Below are 24,687 nucleotides of genomic sequence, written 5' to 3'. Positions count from 1 at the left end.
TTATAAGTCGTAAGAGAATATTTTGTCACTCAGTTTAAATAACCAATGTGCTATCTTTGGGTTAATAACCTTGCTCTTGTAAGTTTATCATGATAAACATTTCCATTAACCTCAGTTTGTGAAGTCACATGAGGGAGTTAGAATAAAAACTGTGTGGTCTGTTGACTATAAATATGTATAGAAATTAATGTGAGCCTTGCGAGAGAAAGGTAACCCCTAGATTCCACTGGGTCCGGCTGCGCCACGGTTTTGGTCCGACCTCCCCCAGCGTCATAACCCACCGGGCGCGTTTCAGAAGTCTTGCGGCTCGCAGTTTTTGTTGATTTCGGAATATTTCCTGGACAGGCTACTTTGTACAGACAAAGTTAATAATAATTGTAATAGTCCAGTTATAAACGACATGAATCAAAGATGTGTTGCTGTATTTTAGTGATAAAAAAATGCATTCATCATCATAATTATTCTATATATACTGTTGTGGTGACTCTAGTTAACCATAATTCACTTTTGGGTCACAGTTCCTACACGGACCTTGTTTAGTGTAACACCGGAGATATCGGTTGCCAAGCCAGAACTAGCAACGCACTCTAACTTGAGTCTCCTCACTGAGTACATGTCTGATACTACTATTGCTTGATGGAAAATAAAGAGTGGAAATCCATCTTAAATACTCCGCCTCCGACTCCTTCTTACCGGCACTACACTGGTGACCCTGCGTTTTTCGAGATAGTTTCCGAAAAAAAATTGAACATGGCTGAACGAGATGTTTTCGTTAAGCTGCCGGAGTTTTGGGAGCATGCCGCGGAGGCATGGTTTGCACACGTGGAGGCTCACTTCGCTTGCAAGCATCTCTACGACGAAGAGCTGAGATATTACAACGTGCTGGCTTCGCTGGGGGTTTCTACTTCAGCCAGCTTAGTGGGTTTCATCGCAGCACCCCCACGCCTCGGCAAATACGAGGCTATCAAGGCTCTTCTCCTGAAGACATTTGGTTTATCGACGAGAGAAAGAGCCCGCCAAATTATGGACATTCAGGGCCTCGGAGATTGCAAGCCATCTCAGTTGATGGAGAAGATGCTAAGCCTGCTAGGAGGGGAAGAAGCCCAGATTTTGTTCATGGAGATGTTTCTTCAACATTTACCTCCCCGGGTCCAGACGGCGTTGGCCAACACACCCATCACGGAGCCCCGCGCGCTGGCCGGAGAAGCGGACCGTTTCTTCCTGGCTACACGACAGTCTGGTGCGGAGGCGTTGGCTGTGGCGCACAGCGGCCCTTCTGCGGGCAAGAAAGCATTGCGGAGGCCGGACACAGCGGCGTCGAGTCGGCGAGGGGATACCGGTGAGTGCTTCTACCATGCACGTTTCGGGACGATGGCAAAGAGGTGCATCGCTCCATGCAGCTACAAGCCTCCAGGAAACGGAGGTACCGACGCTCAGCAGTGGCTCTGAGCGTCGGCGGCACGGGCAGGCTCCTTTTCGTCAAACACAGTGTTTCAGGGAACCTGTTTCTGTGCGACACGGGTGCGCAGCGGAGTGTGGTTCCCGCGTCGAGAGAACACATCACTCGAGGCGGGCACGGCCCACGGCTAACAACTGCTAACGGCGGGCCCATTCGCACGTACGGATTACGGCTTATGTGTTTGTGCATCGGTGGACAGCGTTTCAGCTGGTAGTTTGTAACAGCGGACATTTCTTTTCCTCTTCTTGGGGCGGACTGTTTGTGTGCTCATGGGCTGTTGGTGGACATTAAAAATAAACGTTTTCTTCTCTCGTGTGCACACTCGGCAGCGCAGCGTACGACGGGCTGTCGGGCTCGCTGTCGGGGGAGGACATTTTTCTCAGACTTTTGGATGAGTTTCCTGATCTGTCGCTGCCCACTTTCTCCGCGCTCACCACCAAACATGGCGTGGAGCACCACGTCACCACCGAGGGGCCTCCAGTCTACGCCAGGGCCCGACGGTTGAACCCTTCTAAGCTAACCGTAGCGAGGGCGGAATTCGCAACCATGGAACACCTGGTAATCGTCCGCCGCTCCAACAGCCCTTGGGCCTCTCCTCTGCACGTTGTGCCCAAGCCGAACGGCGGTTTCCGCTCGTGCGGGGATTACCGCCGACTTAACGATGCCACTACACCTGATCGCTACCCGGTGCCGCACATACAGGACTTTTCAGCGCATCTGGCCGGCACGAAGGTTTTCTCCAAGGTGGACCTGGTGCGTGGATACCACCAGGTGCCCATGCACCCCCTGGACATTTCCAAAACGGCAGTAATAACGCCTTTTGGACTCTTTGAGTTCCTGCGGATGCCTTTTGGGCTCAAGAATGCCGCCCAGACGTTCCAGCGACTGAGGGATTCGGTGCTTCGGGACCTGCCGTTCGTGTTCGTGTATCTGGATGACATCCTCGTCGCCAGCGTTTCAGTGGAGGAGCACCTGTCTCACCTCCGGGCCCTGTTCACGCGGCTCAGCAAACATGGATTGATCATCAACCCTGCAAAGTGCCAGTTCGGGGTGTCTGACATTAACTTCCTCGGGCAACGCGTCACCAAGGACGGTGCAACACCCCTGCCGGCGAAGGTGGAGGCTGTTGCGGCTTTTCCTCGCCCGCTTACAGCCCACTTACAGCCCGGTCACTGCGTGAGTTCCTGGGGATGATGACTTTCTACCACCGTTTCATCCCCCGGGCCGTCCACATCATGCAGCCATTGTATGAGGCTCTGAAAGGCAAGACCCCCGTTCAGGCGATCGACTGGACAGCAGAGGCGGAAGTCGCTTTCACTGAAGTTAAAACCGTGCTGGCTCAAGCGGCTTTGCTGGCACACCCTTCATCCACGGCTCCCATCTCCATCACTACGGATGCTTCGGACTACGCAGCCGGCGCGGTGCACGAACAGTGGCTGGACGGAGCTTGGCAACCGCTCGCGTTTTTCAGCAGGCAGCTGACGCCGAGGGAACGCAAGTACAGCGCTTTTGAACGGGAGCTCCTGGGTCTTTATTTGGCTGTGCGGCACTTCCGTTTTCTGTTGGAAGGCCGTGAGTTCACGGCGTTTGTAGACCACAAACCGCTCACCTTCACCATGTCAAAGGTGGCGGAGCCTTGGTCGGCACGTCAGCAGCGGCAGCTCTCCTACATTTCGGAGTTTACCACAGACATTAAACACGTGGCTGGCAAGTCGAACTTGGTTGCCGATTGCCTCTCCAGGGTCGTCATCGGAGCCGTCCAGCTGGGCTTGGATTATAGTCGTATGATGGCGGACCAGGTCACCGACTCCGGCGTCCAGAGTCTGAAGACAGAGAGCGCTGGGCTGCGCCTGGAGGACGTGGTGTTCGGCAACGCGGGCATCACCCTTCTGTGCGACGTCTCTATGGCCCTGTCACGACCGGTCGTCCCCGCCAACTGGAGGCGTCCTGTTTTCGAGGCGGTGCACGGCTTGTCTCACCCTGGCGTTAAACCTTCGGTGCGTTTGGTGGCCGCGAAGTTTGTCTGGCGTTGGCTGAAAAAGATGTAAGAGCTTGGGCTCTTGCCAGCGCGCTAAGGTGCACCGCCACACGAAGGCCCCTTTGGAGCGGTTCCTAGTGCCAGAGAGGAGATTTGATCATGTTAACATCGACCTGGTAGGTCCATTGCCCTCCTCTCAGGATTTTTCCTACCTCCTCACCATGGTGGATAGGACGACCCGTTGGCCAGAGGCGGTTCCTCTTGTGTCGACTTCAGCCGCTGACGTGGGTAGGGCTTTTATCGCGACGTGGGTGTGTCGTTTTGACACCCCCTCAGACATTTCCTCGGACAGGGGCTCACAGTTCACTTCAGGGCTCTGGGGCTCGGTTGCAGACAGTTTGGGGGTCAAACTGCACAGGACTACCGCTTACCACCCCCAGGCTAACGGCCTCTGCGAGCGCTTCCATCGCTCTATGAAGGCGGCGCTCCTGGCCGGCCTTACGGACGGTAACTGGGTCGACAAGCTGCCCTGGGTGATGTTGGGCCTGAGGACCGCGCCTAAGAAGGATCTACAGTGCTCCACGGCGGAGATGGTTTACGGTCAAGAGAGTCCCAGGGGAATTCCTACCCAAGGCAGCAGTTCCTTGGTCTCCTACGGCTCAACGGGTTTTCCTGCAAGATGCGGCGGAGGCTTTCGTTCCGGTTCCGACTTCTCAGCACGGCGCGCCGGGGTCTCAGGTGCCAGCAGAGCTACGCTTGGCTGGGCACGTTTTCATCCGCCACGACGCGCACAGGGGCCCCCTAAAGCCCCCTTACGATGGGCCTTTCCGGGTTTTGGAGCAGGGGGACAAGCACCTGGTGGTCGACATGGGTGGCAAGGCGGAGACTGTCTCGGTGGACCGGGTGAAGGCTGCTCATTTGGACTTGGAGCTGCCGGTGGTGTTGGCCCATTCACCACGACGGGGTCGCCCCCCGTCTTCGATTCCCGCTACAGGTTTGAGTCCTGTGGTCCCTGTTCCCACTTTACCGGGAACCGCACGTTCAGGAGTTGTTTTGCCTGCCCCCATACTCAGGAGTAGAGGGGGTCGGCGTGTCGTTCCTCCCCGCCGCACGGACTTTGTTTATCTGTGAATTCTGGGGGGGCTTGTGTGGTGACTCTAGTTAACCATAATTCACTTTTGGGTCACAGTTCCTACACGGACCTTGTTTAGTGTAACACCGGAGATATAGTTTGCCAAGCTAGAGCGAGCAACGCACTCTAACTTGACTCTCCTCACTGAGTACATGTCTGATACTACTATTGCTTTATGGAAAATAAAGAGTGGAAATCCATCTTAAATACTCCGCCTCCGACTCCTTCTTACCGGCACTACACTGTATAATTTACACAGTGCCTGTAAACCGGAGGAGAACGCTGGAATTTATCCTCCTACTTGAAAGACTGCAGAGGGATAGGGTCTGCAAAATTAGTTTATTTTGGGGATTGACTGGATGCTCTGATCGGTCCACTTCCTGCCCGGCGCTATGCAACGCCTCGCGTCGAAAATCGAATTGCATCCTATTTTTAGCGGAGCCCAGCGCCGAGACGCTTCTGAGCCATAACGCGGCGCGTCTGGTGGAATAGCACCCATTGACTAGAGTCGCAGCGATCCTTGCGGATGCCGCGGCACAGCCGTAACGCGGCCGTAACGCGATGCAGACGGACCCGGTGGAATCTAGGGGTTAGTGTGAAAGGGCTTGAAGAGAAGAGCCTTTGAAAACACAAAATAAATAAATAACTACTTTTGTTTTTCTTAATTATATATTTAGTATTCATTGCTGTTCCAAATGCCTTCCAATCTGTACTGTCTCTCTACATGTACTGTATGACAGCAGGGATTTTAAAACTGCATTGATACAATATGGGATGGATGTTACGAGTTACTACATTGCTTCGTGGCAAAAAGGAAAGAAAAGGATTGAAACAACAAAACCAGGATCTGTTTAGCAGAGCAACTGTCAAGGTGTGAAGGAAACACAGCGTTCGTTTAAAATGCACACTGTCAATCATTTGAACGAGAGATGAGCGAATCAATATCTTTGTAAGACATTTCTTCTGGTAGAAATATCAAGTCTTCATTGTTTGCCTTGAGTTGAGAAATGATTTAATTGTTTGATGTCTTGACTGCAGTGGGGGTTTCTCTGTAATGTATCCTCCTCTCACTTTTTATTTATCTTACTTCTACTCCCAAAGCTCCTCTTATTTCCCTCCAATTCTCATTTTATTTATTGTACTTGCTTTGACTTTTTATTTTGTTGCACCTTGAATCCTGTTCCCCTCACACTTAGCCACTTGTTATGTTGGTGATGGAGTATATTCAAAGCTAACTTTACTGCTGTTCTCATGGTAACTTGCTCTTGAGGGCAGATTTGGCTACAGGCCTAAAACCTTAGAAATGTAGATGTGTCAATTTCCTCTGATCAGTCCAGTGATTTTATTTTTCTTCGTCTAATAGTGCAAACATTTCATGGCTAGCTTAACATAGAGGTCTGCAACAGGCACTTGGGGCTACAAGGTAGCAGGTTTGATTGCAAATCAGATAAAGCTGGATTGGTGCTGACAGTAGCATTTCAGAGACAATCAATATGTGTAATATTTACATTTTGAAAGCATTATATTGCTTGTCTTCAGGGGTGGAGGGTGTGTTTCACGAGTATAAGATAAATCCATGTTTATTTGTTGTTGTCCATTCCCAGTGAATGCCACATAAATGCAGTTTATTCAATTAGTCTAAAAAAAAGGAGTGACATATTTGAATGCTCCTCAAGTCATACAGTCATATTGATGTTTCTTGAGGACTTAATCAGCAGACAAACTCTTTTAAACCGTGCAATTCAGCATTAATATCGTATTTATATTAATACACCACTGTATACACACTGTAATATACAACTTATATATTACACTCTGATACTTAAACTTCTTATGTTTATATAAATATTTGTAATCTATTTTATGTTATCTTCATTCCATGTTTTACTTTAAAATCTTGTGTTTAAATACATGTTTGTATTCTATCTTATTTAATATTTATCTGATATTTGACTTCCTACGTATGAATATTGCATATGTTTTTATTGTATCTTTTAACATTTTCTAACTTTAACTTCTTATTAATATACATATTTGTATTACATTTTATTACATTTTTTTATTTAACTTCTCATGTTGATATAAATATTTTGTATTCTATTGATCTTTTTCTTAATTTGACATGATTTACTTCAATTCTGAAGTTTATATAAATATATTTCTGTTATCTTTTAAATTGCAATTTCCTACTCTAACTTCTTATGTTTCTATACATTGTTAAGAATAGCTTTTCCCCATATTCTATTCTAATATTATTTTTGATTTAATTATTACAGCATGGGGGTCCACATCCATATAACAGCTATGTATATACTGTAGCAGGACTGTGCTTTGAATAACACCCAAGTCCACTCGGCAGCTATATGGGAGGAGAGCAGCATGCTATATCTCTGCCACTGTCCTCATCAGTAGGCTTGCTGTGTTGCTGATAAAGGTGTGAGCAACATGGAGAGGCTGGGGATGCTTCACTGTAGCCGCAGCATCCTCTGTGCTCGGCCTGATGTTTTTGATGCCACAACCATACTCTACCGGAGACTCTACAGATGTAGTGTATGCTTCATGCACCTCTATACACACCCACTATGAAAGGTAAGCCAGCAGAACAGGGGAAGAATCAAGTGTTGTGGGTTGTTTTTCTTGTTCAAGGATGGAGAATCTCAAGAAGCAGGGGAGGCAAAGTCTCCGGATTCCTTTCTTTTGGAAAGCAAAAAACACTTCAGGCTCCCTCATATCCTTCATCCAACGTGGGGTTCATTGATACTCTGAAGGATATGCTTGAGTGTCAAAAAGATAGACATATTTGCTTACACTCATCTTCGTCAAACATTTAATTGAGTGTCGTAAACCTCCAATGACTTCCTTTGAAACCTTGGATTTGTATGTGCTGATGCTTCAAGCGATGGCCTCTAGGATCCAAGAGGCCACAACAATATAATTGGAGTTACACTCAAGCGCAGTACTAAGAGAAGTACCGCATGCACAACAGAGCCAGAATAAAGTGTGTGTGACAAGGAAGAGCGCTCAAGGCGACACGGAGAGAAGGAAAGGCTGGGGAAGAGGAGACTGGGGGGGTGAGTGGGTTGAATATGCGTGCCATCATGGCCAAATAAGCAGATGAATGTGCTCGGTAGTCCAATCGCTGAATTTGCCACTGGATGACAGCACGCATTGATTAACCCCAGAAAGGAAAATGTCCCTTAGTGTGGTCAGACAGCAGAGTAGACTTAAGGCTGGGCAGAGAAGAGCAAGGGTTGGAAGAAAGATGTTAGGAAGATTTAACATTTTTTTTAAAAGAACTGTGCTGCTCCCTGCTGGGCAGGGTGTGGCCATTAAACTCCCTCTGGAGGGAACTTTGAGGTTTGAGCCTTTGCAGACCATTTTCATGCACAAAAACCTTTATAACACACTACTGGAAAGGGAAAATCCCACAAACCAAAATAGGGCCCCTTTAAATTGGAACTTGGATTCTAATGCTTTTTTCCAATACTTGGGAACAGAGGTTATTAATTCAACATTGTTTAAAAAGTTTGCCTCTTTCCTCAGCACATCAACTCCAAATGACCCAGTTGAGAGTCTCGAATGTTCTCTGATTATATAATTCGTAACACCAACTGTGCTCTCAGCCAATAGAGAGTGAGGCAAACACTGATGGTAGGTCTGAGCCTCTGACTTAAAACATTGTCATTTCATTTCATTCCATTACATCATGTTGTTTGTATAGAAATGGCATGGTAATCCTTTTTCTGTGTGAGTGTGTGTTTTGTGTTTGCTTACGTTGTGCAATCTTGGCCAAGTGCAGACGGTTGACCCAGGAGATCTTACTAAGGGGGTTTGGAGTATTGAGGACCACCATGAAACTGACAGGACGCCCTGACCTGGAAGAGAGCAGACAAACACACAAAAACACACAGATTTATTGATATTACATTGGAAATGTTTGTCACAAAGTCATCGGTGAACAACACAGAGTATAAACATTTCTGCTGGTTTAGTTTGACGGATTTCATTTCAGCATTTGATCAGATCAAACAGTCTCTGATGTTGAGGCTCAGGAATGATCCCGGTGTTTACTAGGATTTGACATCACTATAGAGGGGCAACCACTGCATTTTATTGTGAACTCCTGCATGGTATTGACAGTAAAGCTGAACCTTGAACCAAAAATGTCCTCTACAGGAAAATAAAATATGTTCAGGTGTCTTTGTGCAAAACAAATCTGTTTTTATACTACTTATACATTTTCCGAATTATGTTGTGCTGAATTGAAATTTCAAAAGGACAAAAATATTTTAATAAAAGTCAGTCAAATCTTTATTCGCCATCTGAGGCAATACAATGATTTAGTCTATCGCCTTTGCGTTTGCAGTATTACGAACTGGATGTCTTTGGCCAAATTCCCGGAAAAAATCTCAACTTTCGCTTACTTGGAAGTGAGATCATAACACACAAGCCATTATCATTATTGCAATTGGTGTTGCTATAGTGAACAACATTTTATAATTAAATTCCAGGAACTTTAAAATAAATAATGTGAATAACTAACCAGAACATATTCATTGGTAGCCACATCATAACATAAAGCCACGCCCTAAAGCAAAAACGCTGCTTATTCATTTATTTTACTCTCAAAGGGACGATACCTTACAAAATGACCAATATGATGCATTAAAACAAGCATTTGAGACAATTACCACATTAATGAAATGTTTTCTGAATTCTGAGTGAAAAAAATCAAGTTAGAAGTTAGACTTCTATGCTTTTTGCTAAGAGTTGAGTCACCCCCTGCAAACCATTTGAAAAAAAGTAAATTTTAGACACATACTGTACAGTGTATAGCAAGGTCCCATTTTCTGAAGAAAGACATTGAATAAATTGCTTGTCAATACTGGCAGATGCTTTAAATCTCAACTAATGTTGGAACTCAATGTGTAGTGCACATTCATTCTAGTTGACTTAACCCAGTTAACTCAATGGACAACGATTTTTATCAAATTGGTTTCCGCCAGTGTTCAACTCAAGTTGAGTTTGACAAAAAAACTACGAGAAACGAGTCCTTCTCACAGCAGCGTTCAAGCAGCCCCTTACTGCCGATTCAGATCACGCCAAAGGAAAAGCAAATGCATCAGCATCTATTTGCAGTTATTCGTGAGTAGTGCACAAGAGTAAAACGTAGGATGTCAAAGTTAACAGAAGTTGTTTTATGTGAGTCAACAGTTGTTGCAGAGGTTTTAATATGAACAAATCAGATGAGTGGAGTGTTTGCACCAAAGGAGCCTTGTGCTAATCTTTGCTTTAGGCTACAGTAGTGGCTCAAGGCTACATTAGTTGTTACTATGCTATCCAAACGCATCAACATCTGGTTGAGTTTAATTGTTGGTAATTGGGGCAAAAGGTTGTATGAAATACAGAATATTTTCAGTTATGCTGCTTGTATGTTGATCTTTTATTTAATATTCATCAATAGTCCAACAACAGCAATGATGTATTAGATAATGAAGTATATCCTTGAATTATTACAGTACAAAAATCATAACAATTTTCTATCCAAGTTGCTTCTTCCAATAATGTAATTATGCCAAATCACCTGCTTACACGTTATTGATGTGGAGAAATTGTTAATATTGCACTATGGAAATATCAATAAAACAGAGTGGATAACCTCTAAGCAGTTACAAATGTGCAGGCTGTTTAAAAAGAGGATTGTGCAGATATTTAAGCCTCCATTGCCAAAAAAGAAAATAGCAGAGGGACATTATACAGATGGAGCTCCAGATTCAAAAGACATGATTGCAACATGCATTGTTTTCTCTATCCATGTAACAACAAGCATAAATTACCTCTGAAAGAAAAAAAACGACTCCTACTGTATGCATTAAATTGAAACTATTTAGCAAATAAATGTTTTTATCTTCGGTCCTTCATTTTAAAACATCTTTTAAGTTTAATACATCAAGTTTTTTTTTTCACGTGTGAACAGCTGCTTGCGTGTTTGTAAGCTTCACAGAGGTTCGGTCTAGTAATCTAAGGCTTGTTGATTTCCGCCTGCAACATCCAGGGCAGGTTGGGACGACCACACCTCCACATAGCCGCGGGAAGTAGGGCTGCTGCAGAACCCCCTAGAATCTGGAGAATCACGAAGTTGCGCTGACAGGCGACAGAGGTCCACCGTGTCCCCGCAGCGAGGCTACCCCTCAGCACCACCCCCCCCCCCCCCCCCTTGACAATTCACAAGCACCCCGCCTCCCCCCGTTGACAATTCACAAGCACCCGCCGCCCCCCCGCCGCCCCCCCCCCGTTGGCAATTTACCGCACCCCCTAAGTAAAATGACTTCCCGCGGCTATGCACCTCCAGGTCACAGTAAATCGCTGCACCCGCTGGGAATAGGCATGACCGGTACAGGCTGTGATAGGTAATGGCTTTTTGGTGCAAATTCAAACTCAGACACAGTAGGAGTCCATATCTTACAGAAGATCTGCTCTGCTACTACGTCTGAGAGAGACTGTATCTCTCTATACAGTTATGATGCAAGATTACAGGTCAGAATATAATGAATTATTTCAAATGTAATGAAACACCCCCTTTAGGCTGTTTATTTATTATGCTAACTACAAATGGAATCTCTGTATTAAACAAACGTGACTTTGGCCTTTTAGATACATAAAAAAAACTCATGTCAATCTGTGGACACTCTTGTTATTGTCTTTTGTGTTATGTTCAACAGTTTTCATGGCCTTTCTAGAAAAGGCAATTTCATTCTGAATAAGCACTTTACCTGGTTAAATAAAAGAGAAAAGGGCATGAATACCAAACGTACAAATTGACCGAGTACAAGTGTATTATACGCCACAGAGGAGGTATGAGACGTTTTTTTGCCTTGAAACTGGGAATCGGTTTTGGAAATCATTGTGAAAGCAATGAATTCATTCTTTGCAAAAGAGAAAGTTACATGTTTTTCAGAAGGTGCCTTTCAAGCCTGTAGGGGGGAGCATTTGATGTTCAGAACATAGATTGTGTTTACATAGACATGAATAACTTGTGTATAATTGTGTTTTCCCAGTGTCCTGTTTATGTTAAAAACACATCCTGTTTTCAGAAACTGGAATAAGCCCTTTGCCTGTTTATTGAAGAAACCGGAGTATGCCATTTAGAGGAATAAATCGGGGTACTGTTGCTTGTTTACCATAAAATGAGGGTTTATCCACGTGGTTCAACAGGAAAAAAAACAATGGAGCGACAAAGAAATTTAGTTTTGTCTTACCTAATGAAAAAGATGCGCAGCTTTATCAATTAGCTACTTTCAGTAATAGCTTAGTACGTAGAGTGTGTAACCAAAAAGGTTACCATGGCAATGTTATTCTTATCTCGTTGGGCGATCGCAACGGAGAATAAATGAGTTGTTAAGTTCTCAAGAGTTAGTAAATGTAAAGTGTAGTGTTTAGTATTTTTCAACGCTTTGTACCTTTAGACCAGGTGCTCCTGATCGGATTTGGACTTCGCCAGCATCACTGATACTTAAGAAAGGTTGAAGAAGAAAGATCACTCTCTGTTGTTTTGCTGCGAGACACCGCAACGCTCAGTCGTGAGATTAGGATTTTATTCTTTATCTTCTTTTATTTCTTTATTGTTGCTCCTTTTGAGGATGGACAATCTGGTAGTGCAGTTTTGGCGGATTTGTTAGTTTACTTAGTTTAATTTATGAACTATTTTGGAAGCTCTGGGACCTATGGCCCCTGGTGTGGCTGGCACAGGCATATGTTGTGTTTAACATGTGATATAATTGACCAGAATACACAATATGATCAAAACCAGGTCTGAAAAACAGTTAATGTCATGTAAATGCGCTCCTTGAATTTGGTATAACATTATTTTTACCTCTAAATACACAATATTCTGTTAAAACTAAAAACACACTTGGTGTTTACTGTTCATGAATTAATAATGGCGTTCAACAGTTGAGTAATTTAAAAGAGAATAATCTACCAAGATGTCTCGTCTTATGCTTTATACTGACTAAAATAGGCATATATTTACATTATGAATGCATAATTTAAAGTTAACAGTGTTGACAAATATCCTGTCTCCCTCTTCGGTGTAAATGATGCAAACATATATCCCTTAAAGCCTTTTAATGTCAGATCAAACATCTGCAGACAGGAATTTGCATTTTGCCGTGTATGCTAATTTAGGTGATTTTGACAATTGGTAAATATGTCTCCAATGTCGACATTTTGCTTACAGGTGTAGGTAAGATTTCTTAGCAGTTGCAATGAAGAATTAGCAAAGGCAAAAATTAGTTATTAAGGCACATACAGAACATAAAACCAAATAACTTTAATTTGTTCTTAAATTGCGCAAATTGTCTAAGCCTATCCTATTTAAAGTTCCTTGAATTTAGTTTTGCTTGCTTCTATTTTTATGTTCTCTTATATGTTCAATGATATGCGTTAATACACCAAAGCCCCTTTTCTGTGTAAAATAATGAAAGTTTTATTTAAAATGGCTTAAATTTAAAGTGATATATTTGGAACTGATTATTATCAGTTTTTTATATCACTTTTATATATATATATATATATATTATATATATATTAGGGCCGGGACTTTAACGCGTTAATTAAGATTAATTAATTACACAAAAATTAACGCGTTAAAAAAATTAACGCATTTTAATCGTACTTATTTTTGCACCGCGGAACGTTTCTCACTGGATGAGTTTCAGGGGTACCGATTATACTGGAGCACCAACTAACGTTAATGACTTCAAACAACAACAAACCACAGTGAACAATAGTCAAACATGAACGAACAAGCTGATGAGACCGCTTTGGTTGGCCCCGTGGATGGGACATTTTGTTTTAAAAAACGGACGGATGGAAGCATCGATAAGAGCACGGTTGTTTGCAAATTATGCAAAAAGGAATTTGCATATCACCGCAGCACATCAAGCCTCAAGTATCACCTCAATGCAAAACCTATAGCAGCTAGCGTGGAAGCTAGCGTGGACGTTAGCCCGACTCGGAGTACAAGGACCCACACCCAATTCGCGTTGATCAAACAGTGGCCTATGCAACAGAGAGATTTTATTTTTCATCAGGATATTGGAAGAATAGGAGGGATTGAGGTCAATCACTGGCACTTTTTTATTTTATTTTAAATGGTACAGTACACTTTATGTTGAACTATTTATTATGTTGTTGGTGCAACTTGCACTTTATGTTGAACTGTTTATTGTTTTGGCCAAGGTTATTGAAAGAGTTGGACTGAAATTGATTAGATTTTTTAAATCAACTGTTGGTAAATCAACAAAGTCTGTTATGGCCTCTGAAGCAACAGAGAGATGTTTTCTAATAGTCAGGGTTTCCAATGTTCTGAATGTACTTGAAAGTATTTTGTTATACTTAAAAAACAAAGTGTTATAGTTTACAGAAGGTCTACCTACCTATAGGCTATAGGCTACCTGAATCTCTGAAATGTACTATATTCCTAAATATGCTATTGCTACACTTTATGGCCAGTGTACCACCTTGAAAAATATAAACAATGTTTTGTCGCTTAAGCTTATGTATTCAGTCATTATTCAATGGTATACTAAAATCCATGTGAAAAAAATTGCTTCTCACTGTTTTCAGGTCAAATATTTATATGTGATTAAAAATGCGATTAATTGCGATTAATTAATTACAAAGCCTGTAATTAATTAGATTAATTTTTTTAATCGAGTCCCGGCCCTAATATATATATATATTATGTTTCTATCAAACGGATTCTCACATCAAACGTGTGTTATCAAGACATACAGGTAGAGACAGGGGACTTTAGTTTCTTTACTGTTCACCAGAGGACTGCGACTCATTTGAAGTTGCCAAAAGTTAACACTCTTACTTAGTCTGCCACAAGCCATTGGCTTTGTGTCTCCTTTTATCAGGTCTCAGGTCTCTCTTCGTGAGGAGAAAGAGCTACACATTGTATGTGGCTAATACTGGGCTACAAAGCAGAATACAACTTGAGGTAAACAAATAAAAGTCAGTCACACTGTGTTTTTATAGCCTGACTCGTTATGTGTCCCAGAATCAAGCGCTCAGATATCTGAGATGGATATTTTGTTATTTTTCGCTCCAAGGAAGTGCTGGAACCCTGGAATGAAGCATGCTGTGAGCTAAACAAGTATTTGTCCATCAAAGAAGTGCAAAAAAAAAAGAATATTCTCAGCTGTATAGAGCAATGTGGCAGTGTGTAGGGACTTGGGATGAGAACCGGAAGGTGATCAATTCGAGGTGCTATTCAGCAAGACACTGGACCCCATAGTGCATCCTAGAGGCTGTACACATAATAACTGCCCACCATGTTGAGTCATAGGTTCTCTCCTTCACTTCATTTTCAAGATGCAGATTTTTGTTTATCATTCTCAAACTGCAACTGTGCACACTTTGACCAGGTAAGTCTGATTCCATTAGACCATCCAAGCTGCTGTGTTATTATTTAAGCCAGGGTAGAACGAGGGAAAGCTATCCAAGAAAGACATACTGCGGTATATCACAAAATGTAAAAACATGCTATGAAGCACAATGGGTATAATTTCATTAGACAGAGAGCTAAATTCATTCCCACATGGACAAATCAGCTCTCATCACATCTTTTTGTTTACGTCATGGTCACTCCATCTGAATAGCATAAGGGATTACAAACTTGGGAATGACCAAAAGATAACCTTAGGTATCTTACGAGAGTGATTTAAGGGGGTTTCACCAGCGAATAAGAAAAGCACTAAAGTCAATACCAAAGTTAATAACGAAGTGAGCCCCGCAATGCAAAATCTCTCACAGAGAAACGTTTCCAATGGGAGATTTCTGTGTGGCCTGAACTGAGAGCCATGCCCTAACACCAATGACTGGATGAACTTTATAAAGTACCATGCACACTTTGTGTTACTTGCTAAATAGAGAAGTATACAACCTCAACTCCCAGCTGGACATTCCCAACTCAACATTGAGCTTCCTCTAGCAACACTTTAGTAAATTCTTCGTCAGCATGTTATTCTAATAGCCATGCTTGTGTTGAAATATTGTGCCCCTATCCTGCCAACTAAAATAACATAAGTTCCTAATGCTGAGCAGGTAAAAGTGTGAGTGGCAGGCTCGGCTCTGAGTTAGCAATGACTCAGCAATCTGTCTTTCCATTCAGAGGCACACTGTAGTCGGGATTGGTCAGGCTTTATTGGAACTACAGGTAAGCTGTCGGACCGAGAATTAGATGTCTTTTTTGAAGCACTAAGCTGCTTTTCAAAATAATGGCCCTGTCTCAGTCACCTGTACAACTATTCCACTGTGATTCAGAAGCGAAGGAGAAAAAAGAAAGGGAAAGTGCTGGAGAGCGGGTGAAAAGAAAAGAGGGGGTCTCAGGGACACATAACAAAGAACATTTCACATTCAGACGTCATTAAAAGGTAACAGAGAGGAGAACAGTGAGGAGCCTGAATTCTGATTAAGTCACCTGATACTGCCCGCTGCAAATTCACTTTTCAGAGGAAGGAAGAAAAGTGGTCGAGTCGCTAGCACTCAGAGAGAAAGACAGACGGAGAGATTGCAGTCAGGAAGAGAATAAAGTAAGTGAGATGTCAAATGTCCTTGACATATTGAAAAAGTGGAGCTTTTGTAAAAGGTGTAATTCACGCCTTTCGCTGTTTGAATATAGCAGAGGCAATTTGCTGAAGACAGAACGGAAGATGGAGTGTGACGAAAATACAACTATTCACTTGGTTGGATTCCATGACCAACACTCCATGCCCACACAGCCTAAAAAACATGCTAAACGCAGTCTCCGATTCCTCCCTCCTGCTCACTGACTGACAGCCGCAGTGCAGGTGTGGTGCACCGCCAGAATAGAGAACTAGACCCGGGAATGAAGTCGGAGGAGAGACGAGGAGGGCTGAGAGGTACGAGAGTCAAAAAGAAAATTGGAGGGAGAGGGCAGAGGGAGCGAAGCGAGGAGCGAGGCCCGGCTGATTTATGGGAGCAGGTCAGCGCCAAGGCACACATGTGACACTAATGCACAAGGACGGGACAGATGTAGGAGTGAGTGCTGAGTGGCAGCCTGTCATGCACCCATCCTTCAGTTCACCTCAACCCTCCTGAGAGAGAAACAGTCAGAGACACAGCGTGCTCGGCAAATAGTGAGATGATTTAAAGGAGACGGTTCAGTGTCTCTAAGAGGAGCTTGTTTATTTCATACCGGAGTAACTTGACAATCAGATTGGACTTATTAATATAAGAGATAGATTTTAATGGCGCGATTGCTGCCAATAGGAATACGAATTTTGCGTCAATTCATTCTTTTTTTCCCAACGTTTTTTCAACTCGAGCGAGACATTTGAGTGTTGACAGCTACAACGATAGCTTAGCCTAGCCTGATTGTTACGATCTCCCTTCGCAAAACACGCATTTTAAAAGAGTTTTGCCGGCTCTCTTGCGGACACACTTACAAAACCGAAAGTGATTGTATTTTTACAAGCAGTTTCAGTATGTCGTCATTTCGGAATCATTTTGATATGAGTATTACAACTAATTCACGGCAAAAAATGTAATGTTGTTGTTGTAGGAATCTACTTGTAAATTTGCTCGGCCTCCTCGCCAGTTTGATGCGGCCAGTAATACTTAAAGTTGGGGATGTTACTTAAAGAGGTGAAAAGAATGCCTGCCAAAATGTAGTGTGGATAAAAAACTTAAGATAGATAATCCTGAAAATAACAAAAACATGGTATTCCTGGTTATACGTGGGATCAGTTACTGGTTGTTTTTGAGGTGTTTGTGAAAAATGTGAGGTAAAAAGTGACACTCACTTGAAATGCATATTTAGACTGTCATTCCCTAAGTAGTTTTCCTGTTACTACCCACCCCCACACTTTGACATCCATCTATTTTCTGCCATTCGATGAGTCGCTAACACGACTTTCAAACATTATTGCTGTGAATGATGTAGCATAATGAGCACGTTTTAAACATCTGGGTCAACATTTCAAACATGTTCAGAGTTTAATGCCTGGTTGTCACCTTGTTTAAAAACTCTGCTAAACCATAGAATTATAACAAACCTTGCATAAATATGCGCTTAACAAGGTTGTTGAGTTTAAATGTATTTTAAGTGTGTGATTTATTCTGAAGTTGATTACCAGAGGGTGTTACTGGAGAAATGAAAAGTTAATGCAGCAACTCACATTAATCCTGTTCAATGTCATTGCACTGAGTAGAGTGGAATTGATAGCCAATAGGGCCTAATGTCAAGCTCAAATATCTACTTAGTCACAGATCTGGGCATTTACTTCTTTAACTTTAACGCATTCTGACAGCCTTGCGTGGCATCAAATAACTGGATTACATCAGAATTCATTCATCAGTATGACTTTTGTTAAAGGGGTCAAGAAAAAAATGTTGTAATGGTATATGGTATAATGGTGTTTCACGATAAAACAAATCATTAAAATAATTCTATATTGAAATGTATCTAGGTCAAACAGTATGTGAGTATAAAATAGCACACAAAGGTTTACACTACAGTTGACTAAACAAATGGTACCACAGGTCCCGTTCAGCTCCAGCCCTGCTGCACCTGATAACTGGCTCAAAGTAGAGGACTGTGGTTATTCTGGGTCGCTTCCAGGTGTGAATGTGTCTACAATGCGAGAAAAGGGGGCAAAAAACAACAAGCTGTGCCTGTGGAAAAACAGCGGAGCTGAGGTTGGGGTGGGTTGCAGAACTGCACTGCTGTTCACTCACCGTTATACAACAAAACACACAGATTTAACAGAACTTATGGGAACACTGGCTTCTTGAAAAGTACATTGTTATAAACTAAGGAGAGTGGGGAGAAGGCATGGGCTAGACTAGGTCAAAACCGTATATACTTTATATGTGCCACATTTTTGAAAACTGCTATACTGTATACAAATGAAATTCCATTGTAATGGGGGGAAAGCTGAGAGGTTGATATCTATAAATATCTGGACGAATTAAAGCAAAACTCGAAGGCTGGATGCCACAAGAGACAGAAGGAATTTAATTATCTTCTTCTGTAATTTGGGTAAAGCAAATGCTGCCGTGCACCTACCCACCACACGGAGAACAATCAGAGCATCCCCTCTGATGTCCAGACACTGAAAGAAGGTCATAAGGACTCTCCAGAGCCTGTTTGCGAGCATGTCTGTTTGGGTAAGATTCTCTGCCAGGATGAACTATGGCGATGGTATGAGATGGTGCCAAATCAGACACACTGTATGACTGAGGATGTAAGGTCTGCCATTCGCCTTGAAGGCAGCCTACAAAGCGTCCATAAAAGGGCCCATGAAAAAACAGAGGCTGCAGGCTTACAATACTGTCCCTTCATGTGTGCCCTGCGAGTGGGGTTGGAGGATGAAGCAACAAACACATTTGGTTAAACTGTGAAATGTGAACTCTGTATCTATCGCTTGCCAGTATAGCCCCATGTATCTGTGCCTGTGGTTCCTAGAGCAGACGCAGTAGAAGGAGGATGTTAATGAACTGCTGTCACACGTAGGCTGGTGCCTTTGAGGCAGCAGTCAGGATTCTCTCCACGTCCTCAGTCTGTTTGCAGTGTGGAGGCTGTGATGTGCTGCCTGACTGCAGAGAGACACTCGCGGATAGACAGGAGGGGACCGACTCAGTACAGGGGGGCCCTGCTGCGGTCCCACTCTCTCACGAGCAGAGCAAAGGCTCAGCTCTATGTGTGTGTGTGTGTGTGTGTGTGTGTGTGTGTGTGTGTGTGTGTGTGTGTGTGTGTGTGTGTGTGTGTGTGTGTGTGTGTGTGTGTGTGTGTGTGTGTGTGTGTGTGTGTGTGTGTGTGTGTGTGTGTGTGTGTGTGTGTGTGTGTGTGTGTGTGTGTGTGTGTGTGTGTGCGCGTGTGCGTGTGCGTGCGTGTGCGTGTGTGTTTCTGCTCTGCATGCTGGCTAGTGTGCAGGAACATTTCTCAGCAGGAAGCATATTGGAATACATGCAACATGCGGAATATACTCTGGAAGCATGTTTGTAGCCTGTTGATTGGTACTTAGTAACCAAACAGATAAGGAGAGCAAGGAACACATCTGTGTGTGTGATTGTGTTAGTGATGGAGACACAGCCGGTCTGCTCACTGCTTTACCCTGCAATATGCCACTGCTGCACCCTGGGTAGTGTCAGAATGGTTTGGGCACCCACTGTGCCACCTGTCACCCCCAGCAATGAGGCTCAGTGCCGGTCCACCCACCGGACACCCAGGCCCAGTCTCAATTAGATTGCCATCACACGACCAGGATTGGCTCTTTTTCCCAGCAGGAGATTACTCTCTCTCAGCTGACATTGTTAAATGTGACCTCTTTTACAAAAACTCCATCTGCAGGCAGGATTTCAGCACTCACCATTATTCAAGTTTGAAATACAAATGTACAGTTTGGATGTTGTAGGGGTGGGAATTCTTCTTGTCAGTGTAGTTGCTAATGACATTATCACAAGAACTCAGCAAATAGGGAACCCCTTGAAGGGAATTTGGGGACTCTCCTGTGAGCCTGACATCTGGCTCCACCAAACATCTGAGTAAGCAGATTGGCCCTGCAGGCCTGGTGTGACAGCCGACGAGGAAGCTGGGAGATGTGGGAGAAGTGATCTGCACAGCTCTGCTGCTCAAGCTGTCACTTTAGCTTGGCTTGGCACAGTCACATTCTCCCTGGCTCTGAAGCATTAGGCCCACTCCTCTGACTGCCGCTGCCCTGCTGGCACCCAGCCAAGTCTTTCATGGGTGAGGTCCATCATCACTCTCCCTCTTTTCTTTCTTTCTCTCTATCCTTCTACTGCTCAGTCTCTCTCAGCAGGGCTCTGGCTTGTCTATCGCAATCGTTATCTTTTTGTCTTCCCCTGCCTCTTTTTTTATCCAGTCCCCAACAGAAGCCAGGAGATGGGATTCATTATAATCGGACATTATTTGCTATTCCCAGTTCCTGTGCAGTACTCAGCTACTCATATGCTCTCTCCTTGCCATCTTTGTTCTTCTCTAAGTAGGCGTTCAGTCGTTCATTATTCACTCCTCTCAACAGGATCCACTTTGGCATGTTTAGACAACCACTTTAGAGATCCTCAGTACGACAAGGTAACTTGCTATGGCTTACATAAATGCTCGGCTGAACAAAGACTCAGGAAGAAGAAGCTTTTGCATTGTGGGAAAGCCACTTAAAAGCCATAAATATGTACATAAAAAGTCAACTGTTTAGGGTACTAACCTTCAGTATGTATGTACTCATAGTTTACTCCTGTGGATAAACTCTCAAATTCTAATATAAAGGGAAAAAAAAGTATATGCGGGGAACAAACAAGAGAGCTTTTAAGTGTAGGAGCATGTATTACTTTGCCAATAAGTGCTGAATATCTGACTGTAAACATGATAACAATATGGCTCTTAGTTGGGCAATTGAAAAACGCTTATAGCCAAACAATACGTTCCCCTCAGTGCACACACTGTGAGCCTTCAAACTCTGAAATGAACCTGAAAATGAGCATAATATGTCTTGATATAACAATCACCACATTCTTAGTCAGCATGTTTTCTTTACTTTGGAGGAGCATAATAGGGCCCCTTTGCAGAGTTTTAGTCGGCCTTAAAACCCCAAAATCTAGTGCAGAGAGTTGCACTTTGAGTTGCCCTAACTTTTTCATTTTTACAGTGCATATATATTTGAGATTTCACTCACTTGTCTGGCCTGCCGGGTACCTGCAGGCGTAAGCGACATTTGTTAGCGCTCTGGATCTGTTCCTCTTTGATGCGAATAAGCCTCTGTAGAGCCAGACACCAGTCCTGTGCCACGGTGGTGTTCAGGTTCTTTGAAAGGAGAAGCACACACAGTTCAAACTCATTTCTCAGCTGGAGTAGGTCAAAACGCACATATCTTTAACAACCACCAGTCCACTCACATCAAACTGCATTACATTATGTGACGCTACACAGTTGTGGCATTGTTATCCCCCTCAAATGTAATGCTACATTTAACACGAGCATCCATTCTACAGTCAAATATTGTCCCTCAAGTCAAAACAGAATCAAATCCATTTCCTAAAGTCAATGAGCTGTGCAGAAGTTTTCTGTCAGTATTTTTCTTCCCCTGGACAATATTATTACTGGTGGAGAGTGAAAATCAGACATTCATTGCCAGGCTAATATCACTCCTCCTGAGGACGTTGTGCTCGTTAAACGCGGGGAGGCAAAGGTGCCACCATTAGCCTGAGAGGCTCTTTGGTGATTGCTGGAGTATTCCTCCCTGGCTTTTGTGTAGTGTGTTGTACGGTTAATGTGTTAGTGGCAGACTACTGGGAAGTGTCCTGATTGTAACTCCACAGGAGGGCCGCTGCTGCTTTTTCTCTCAACAAAGCAAATCTGACTTTGTATATCAGAGGGAACATCTCATACCGTCCATTGTTGCCCTGTTGAGGAGGAGATAGATGGGAGACTTCATGCTTTGGGAGATTGAAGATACAAAATGAATATTTGGTTCAATCTTTAAACATCTAAACTCCTTTTGCAATTATTTTGCACTGGATCCAGCATTTTAAATGAGCTGTTTCTTATTTAGTGTTGTATTTGAGGCCTCTGTGCTCTTAGGGCAGATTCACTTTTATAAAGTAAGCCATAGTTTACCTAATACATTCCATATTTCATTTATTATACATACATACAGTATATATTCATATATGTATAATAAACATGAAACTGGTTTTTAAATAATTTGTGATACTAAAGGCAGTTGTTGGATGAAACGATAGCGATCTTTGTTTTAAGTGTTCAATTTTAATGAAAGAAAGAAAACACTGAGAGCTAGGCTGTGTAATGGTGTCATCAAATTGGAACAAACCATGAATTTAGAATGTTTTTCTATAGAGTCAGTTGGAATGAGGGAACCCGTGCCTATCATCTTACCTTTGGGTAAGATTTCAGATTAACGTGAAGCAACACGTACCTGGTATGTCCCCTGCAGCGTGCCCACCAGCAGGGTGACCTCCTCCACCACAGAGAGGTCATGCTGCAGCTCCTGCAGCTCCTGGTAGAGCCGCGGAGGGCCAAGGATCGCTTTACCTAAGAAGAGGGCAACGCACAAAACCTTAGAGTTTAATCCAACATACTGAATATTAAAATGCAAAATAAAAAGTACACAGTGTCAAAATATAATAAAAAATACCACAAAAATGTCATAGAGCTCAAGGACACCAGTGGTGTTGCTCTGTTATATAAATGTTTAATTTATTTTGCATGTCCTGTATTAATAGTGATAATGATAATAATAATAAACATTATTTATATAGCACCTTTCTAAAGAGAGATGTTCATATAAAACAGAACACTGTTCAAATTACACAAAGACAACTAATTAAACAACTTAATTTAAAGAAAAAAAGTACAGAGTAAACCAAATAGAAAATAATGAAACTTAAATAAAATCACATAAAGGAATTTCTAAAAAGGTACGTTTCTAAAGGTGAATAAAAGTGTAGCCGTGACAGCAAAGGCTCTGCCTCTGTGCATGTTGCATTTCAATTATTTTTATAAACATTCTTGTATTTTATTTAATAGAATGTTTTTTTTAGGGTTACCTTGAAAATCTGTTCATGTGCACCAGATGAGAAATTGCCTTTTGGCTAACTCTGGCAAGTTTTAGTGCAATGTTTATTAATATTTCTGTTAAATAAACTATTTAATGAAATGGGGTGATGTCTTCAAATTGATGATTTAAAATGAATAACTAAAACACAGTAATAAACAAACTTACTGGAATGCTGATTACATGTAGCTTTCTAGTTTACTGTGTTGGAGCTATACATTGATTTATGGTATTTTATAGTCAAACAATGACTATGAGATAGTCAATGACTTTCCATTATCCCTTTTAAATAAACAAAATTAATTAAATTAAATGTTTGGCTAATCATTTAAAAGATCACCATTATATACCATAAACATACAGTACATGGTATTCTAGCAACTGTTGTGATGCTGGCATGTGATACACTGTACCATACGTCCAAGGTTAAATGACAGTTTCTGAGAACTGGTGGGAGTGCAGAAAGAAAAAGTTGCTTTTACAGAGACTCCAGTGACACTAACAAAAGATGTGCAGATGGATCGATATTCATTATTTGTTGAACTACACAGAATGAATTTATGAGCAAAAAAATCAGATGGTGAAACTGTTATTTGGAACTATGATGCTCTTTTGCTGGCCAGAAAGAACGTAGGTGTCTCATTAGACGCAAAATTCAGCATCGATTTGAGTCGCGCTCTCTTCAAAGTGTCCCTCTCCGACTGCTGCGAATCGATAGCTGTGTCTCTTCCTGTCTGCCGTCCTCCGTCCCTACTCCCCTGGCCCACATCTTCCCCAGCAGCAGGCTCCATGAAAACCGCCTAATTAAATTCTGCAGGTAGATTTTGTTCCCGAGCTGTCCTGCACTGTCACCACTGCCACGTAATAAAGTAGCAGAAGAGCTGAGCGGGTAGGCGGGTTTAGTGAGGCATGCTCCTCCGAGGGGAGCAGCTGTCTTTTGTCCGTCCACGTGTATAAATGAAGTGAGAGTAAAGCCGTGAGAGGGAGAAATAGATAGTGGTGGGTTCGCATTGTTCATTTAAGAAGCTCTTTTGTTGCTTTTGGGGGTTTAATGGGATCGTTGTTACGGGCCGCCGGTAACATCTGTCATGTGTGCAAGGGAAATCAATAGGTGAGACATCTGAATATAAAAGGCTTTGCTGCGAGCTGCAAGAACAATGTCCTCCTGTCCTCTCAAGAGGGATTGTATGGACAGGTTCGTCGAGTCCTCCGGGGCCTGCTGTTGGCTACGGCCCCAGAGGTGAATGTGCTGAGTTGTAATCCAGCGTAATCCCATTGGTGATGCAGGATATGGTTTTCACACTCAGACATGACTATCCATATCGGGCGCCAGGCACGTAGCTCGCCGGTGTGGACGGCCGGAGCCCAGAGGGGTCCAGCCCCGCTTTCTCTGGAATAAGTCAGCGGCGGAGAAGATGTGCCAGTGGTGCTAGCCAGTGGATTTAAAGACAATGCAGCTTCTACACCTGCATCCAAACCCTCGTCTCATCCA

The 24,687-nt window shown here is 43.1% G+C and overlaps 1 protein-coding gene across 11 annotated transcripts in view; it reads right to left on the bottom strand.

The window, feature by feature from the left end:
* Positions 1-24,687, bottom strand: part of arhgef10la (Rho guanine nucleotide exchange factor (GEF) 10-like a) — a 152,285-nt gene that overhangs the window by 81,005 nt on the left and 46,593 nt on the right. For all 11 annotated transcript variants that reach the window (XM_079683363.1, XM_079683367.1, XM_079683369.1 and 8 more), the window contains 3 exons: positions 22,557-22,672; positions 21,297-21,424; positions 8,344-8,444 (listed from right to left, as the gene is read on the bottom strand). In XM_079683363.1, coding sequence (XP_079539489.1) covers positions 8,344-8,444; positions 21,297-21,424; positions 22,557-22,672 — 345 coding nt within the window. The remainder of the gene's footprint in view (positions 1-8,343; positions 8,445-21,296; positions 21,425-22,556; positions 22,673-24,687) is intronic.

Source organism: Notothenia rossii (assembly GCF_949606895.1).
Source record: "Notothenia rossii genome assembly, chromosome: 5".
Taxonomy (NCBI): domain Eukaryota; kingdom Metazoa; phylum Chordata; class Actinopteri; order Perciformes; family Nototheniidae; genus Notothenia; species Notothenia rossii.
The sequence above is the reverse complement of the archived record's forward strand: the minus strand, read 5'-3'. Positions and strand labels throughout refer to the sequence as shown.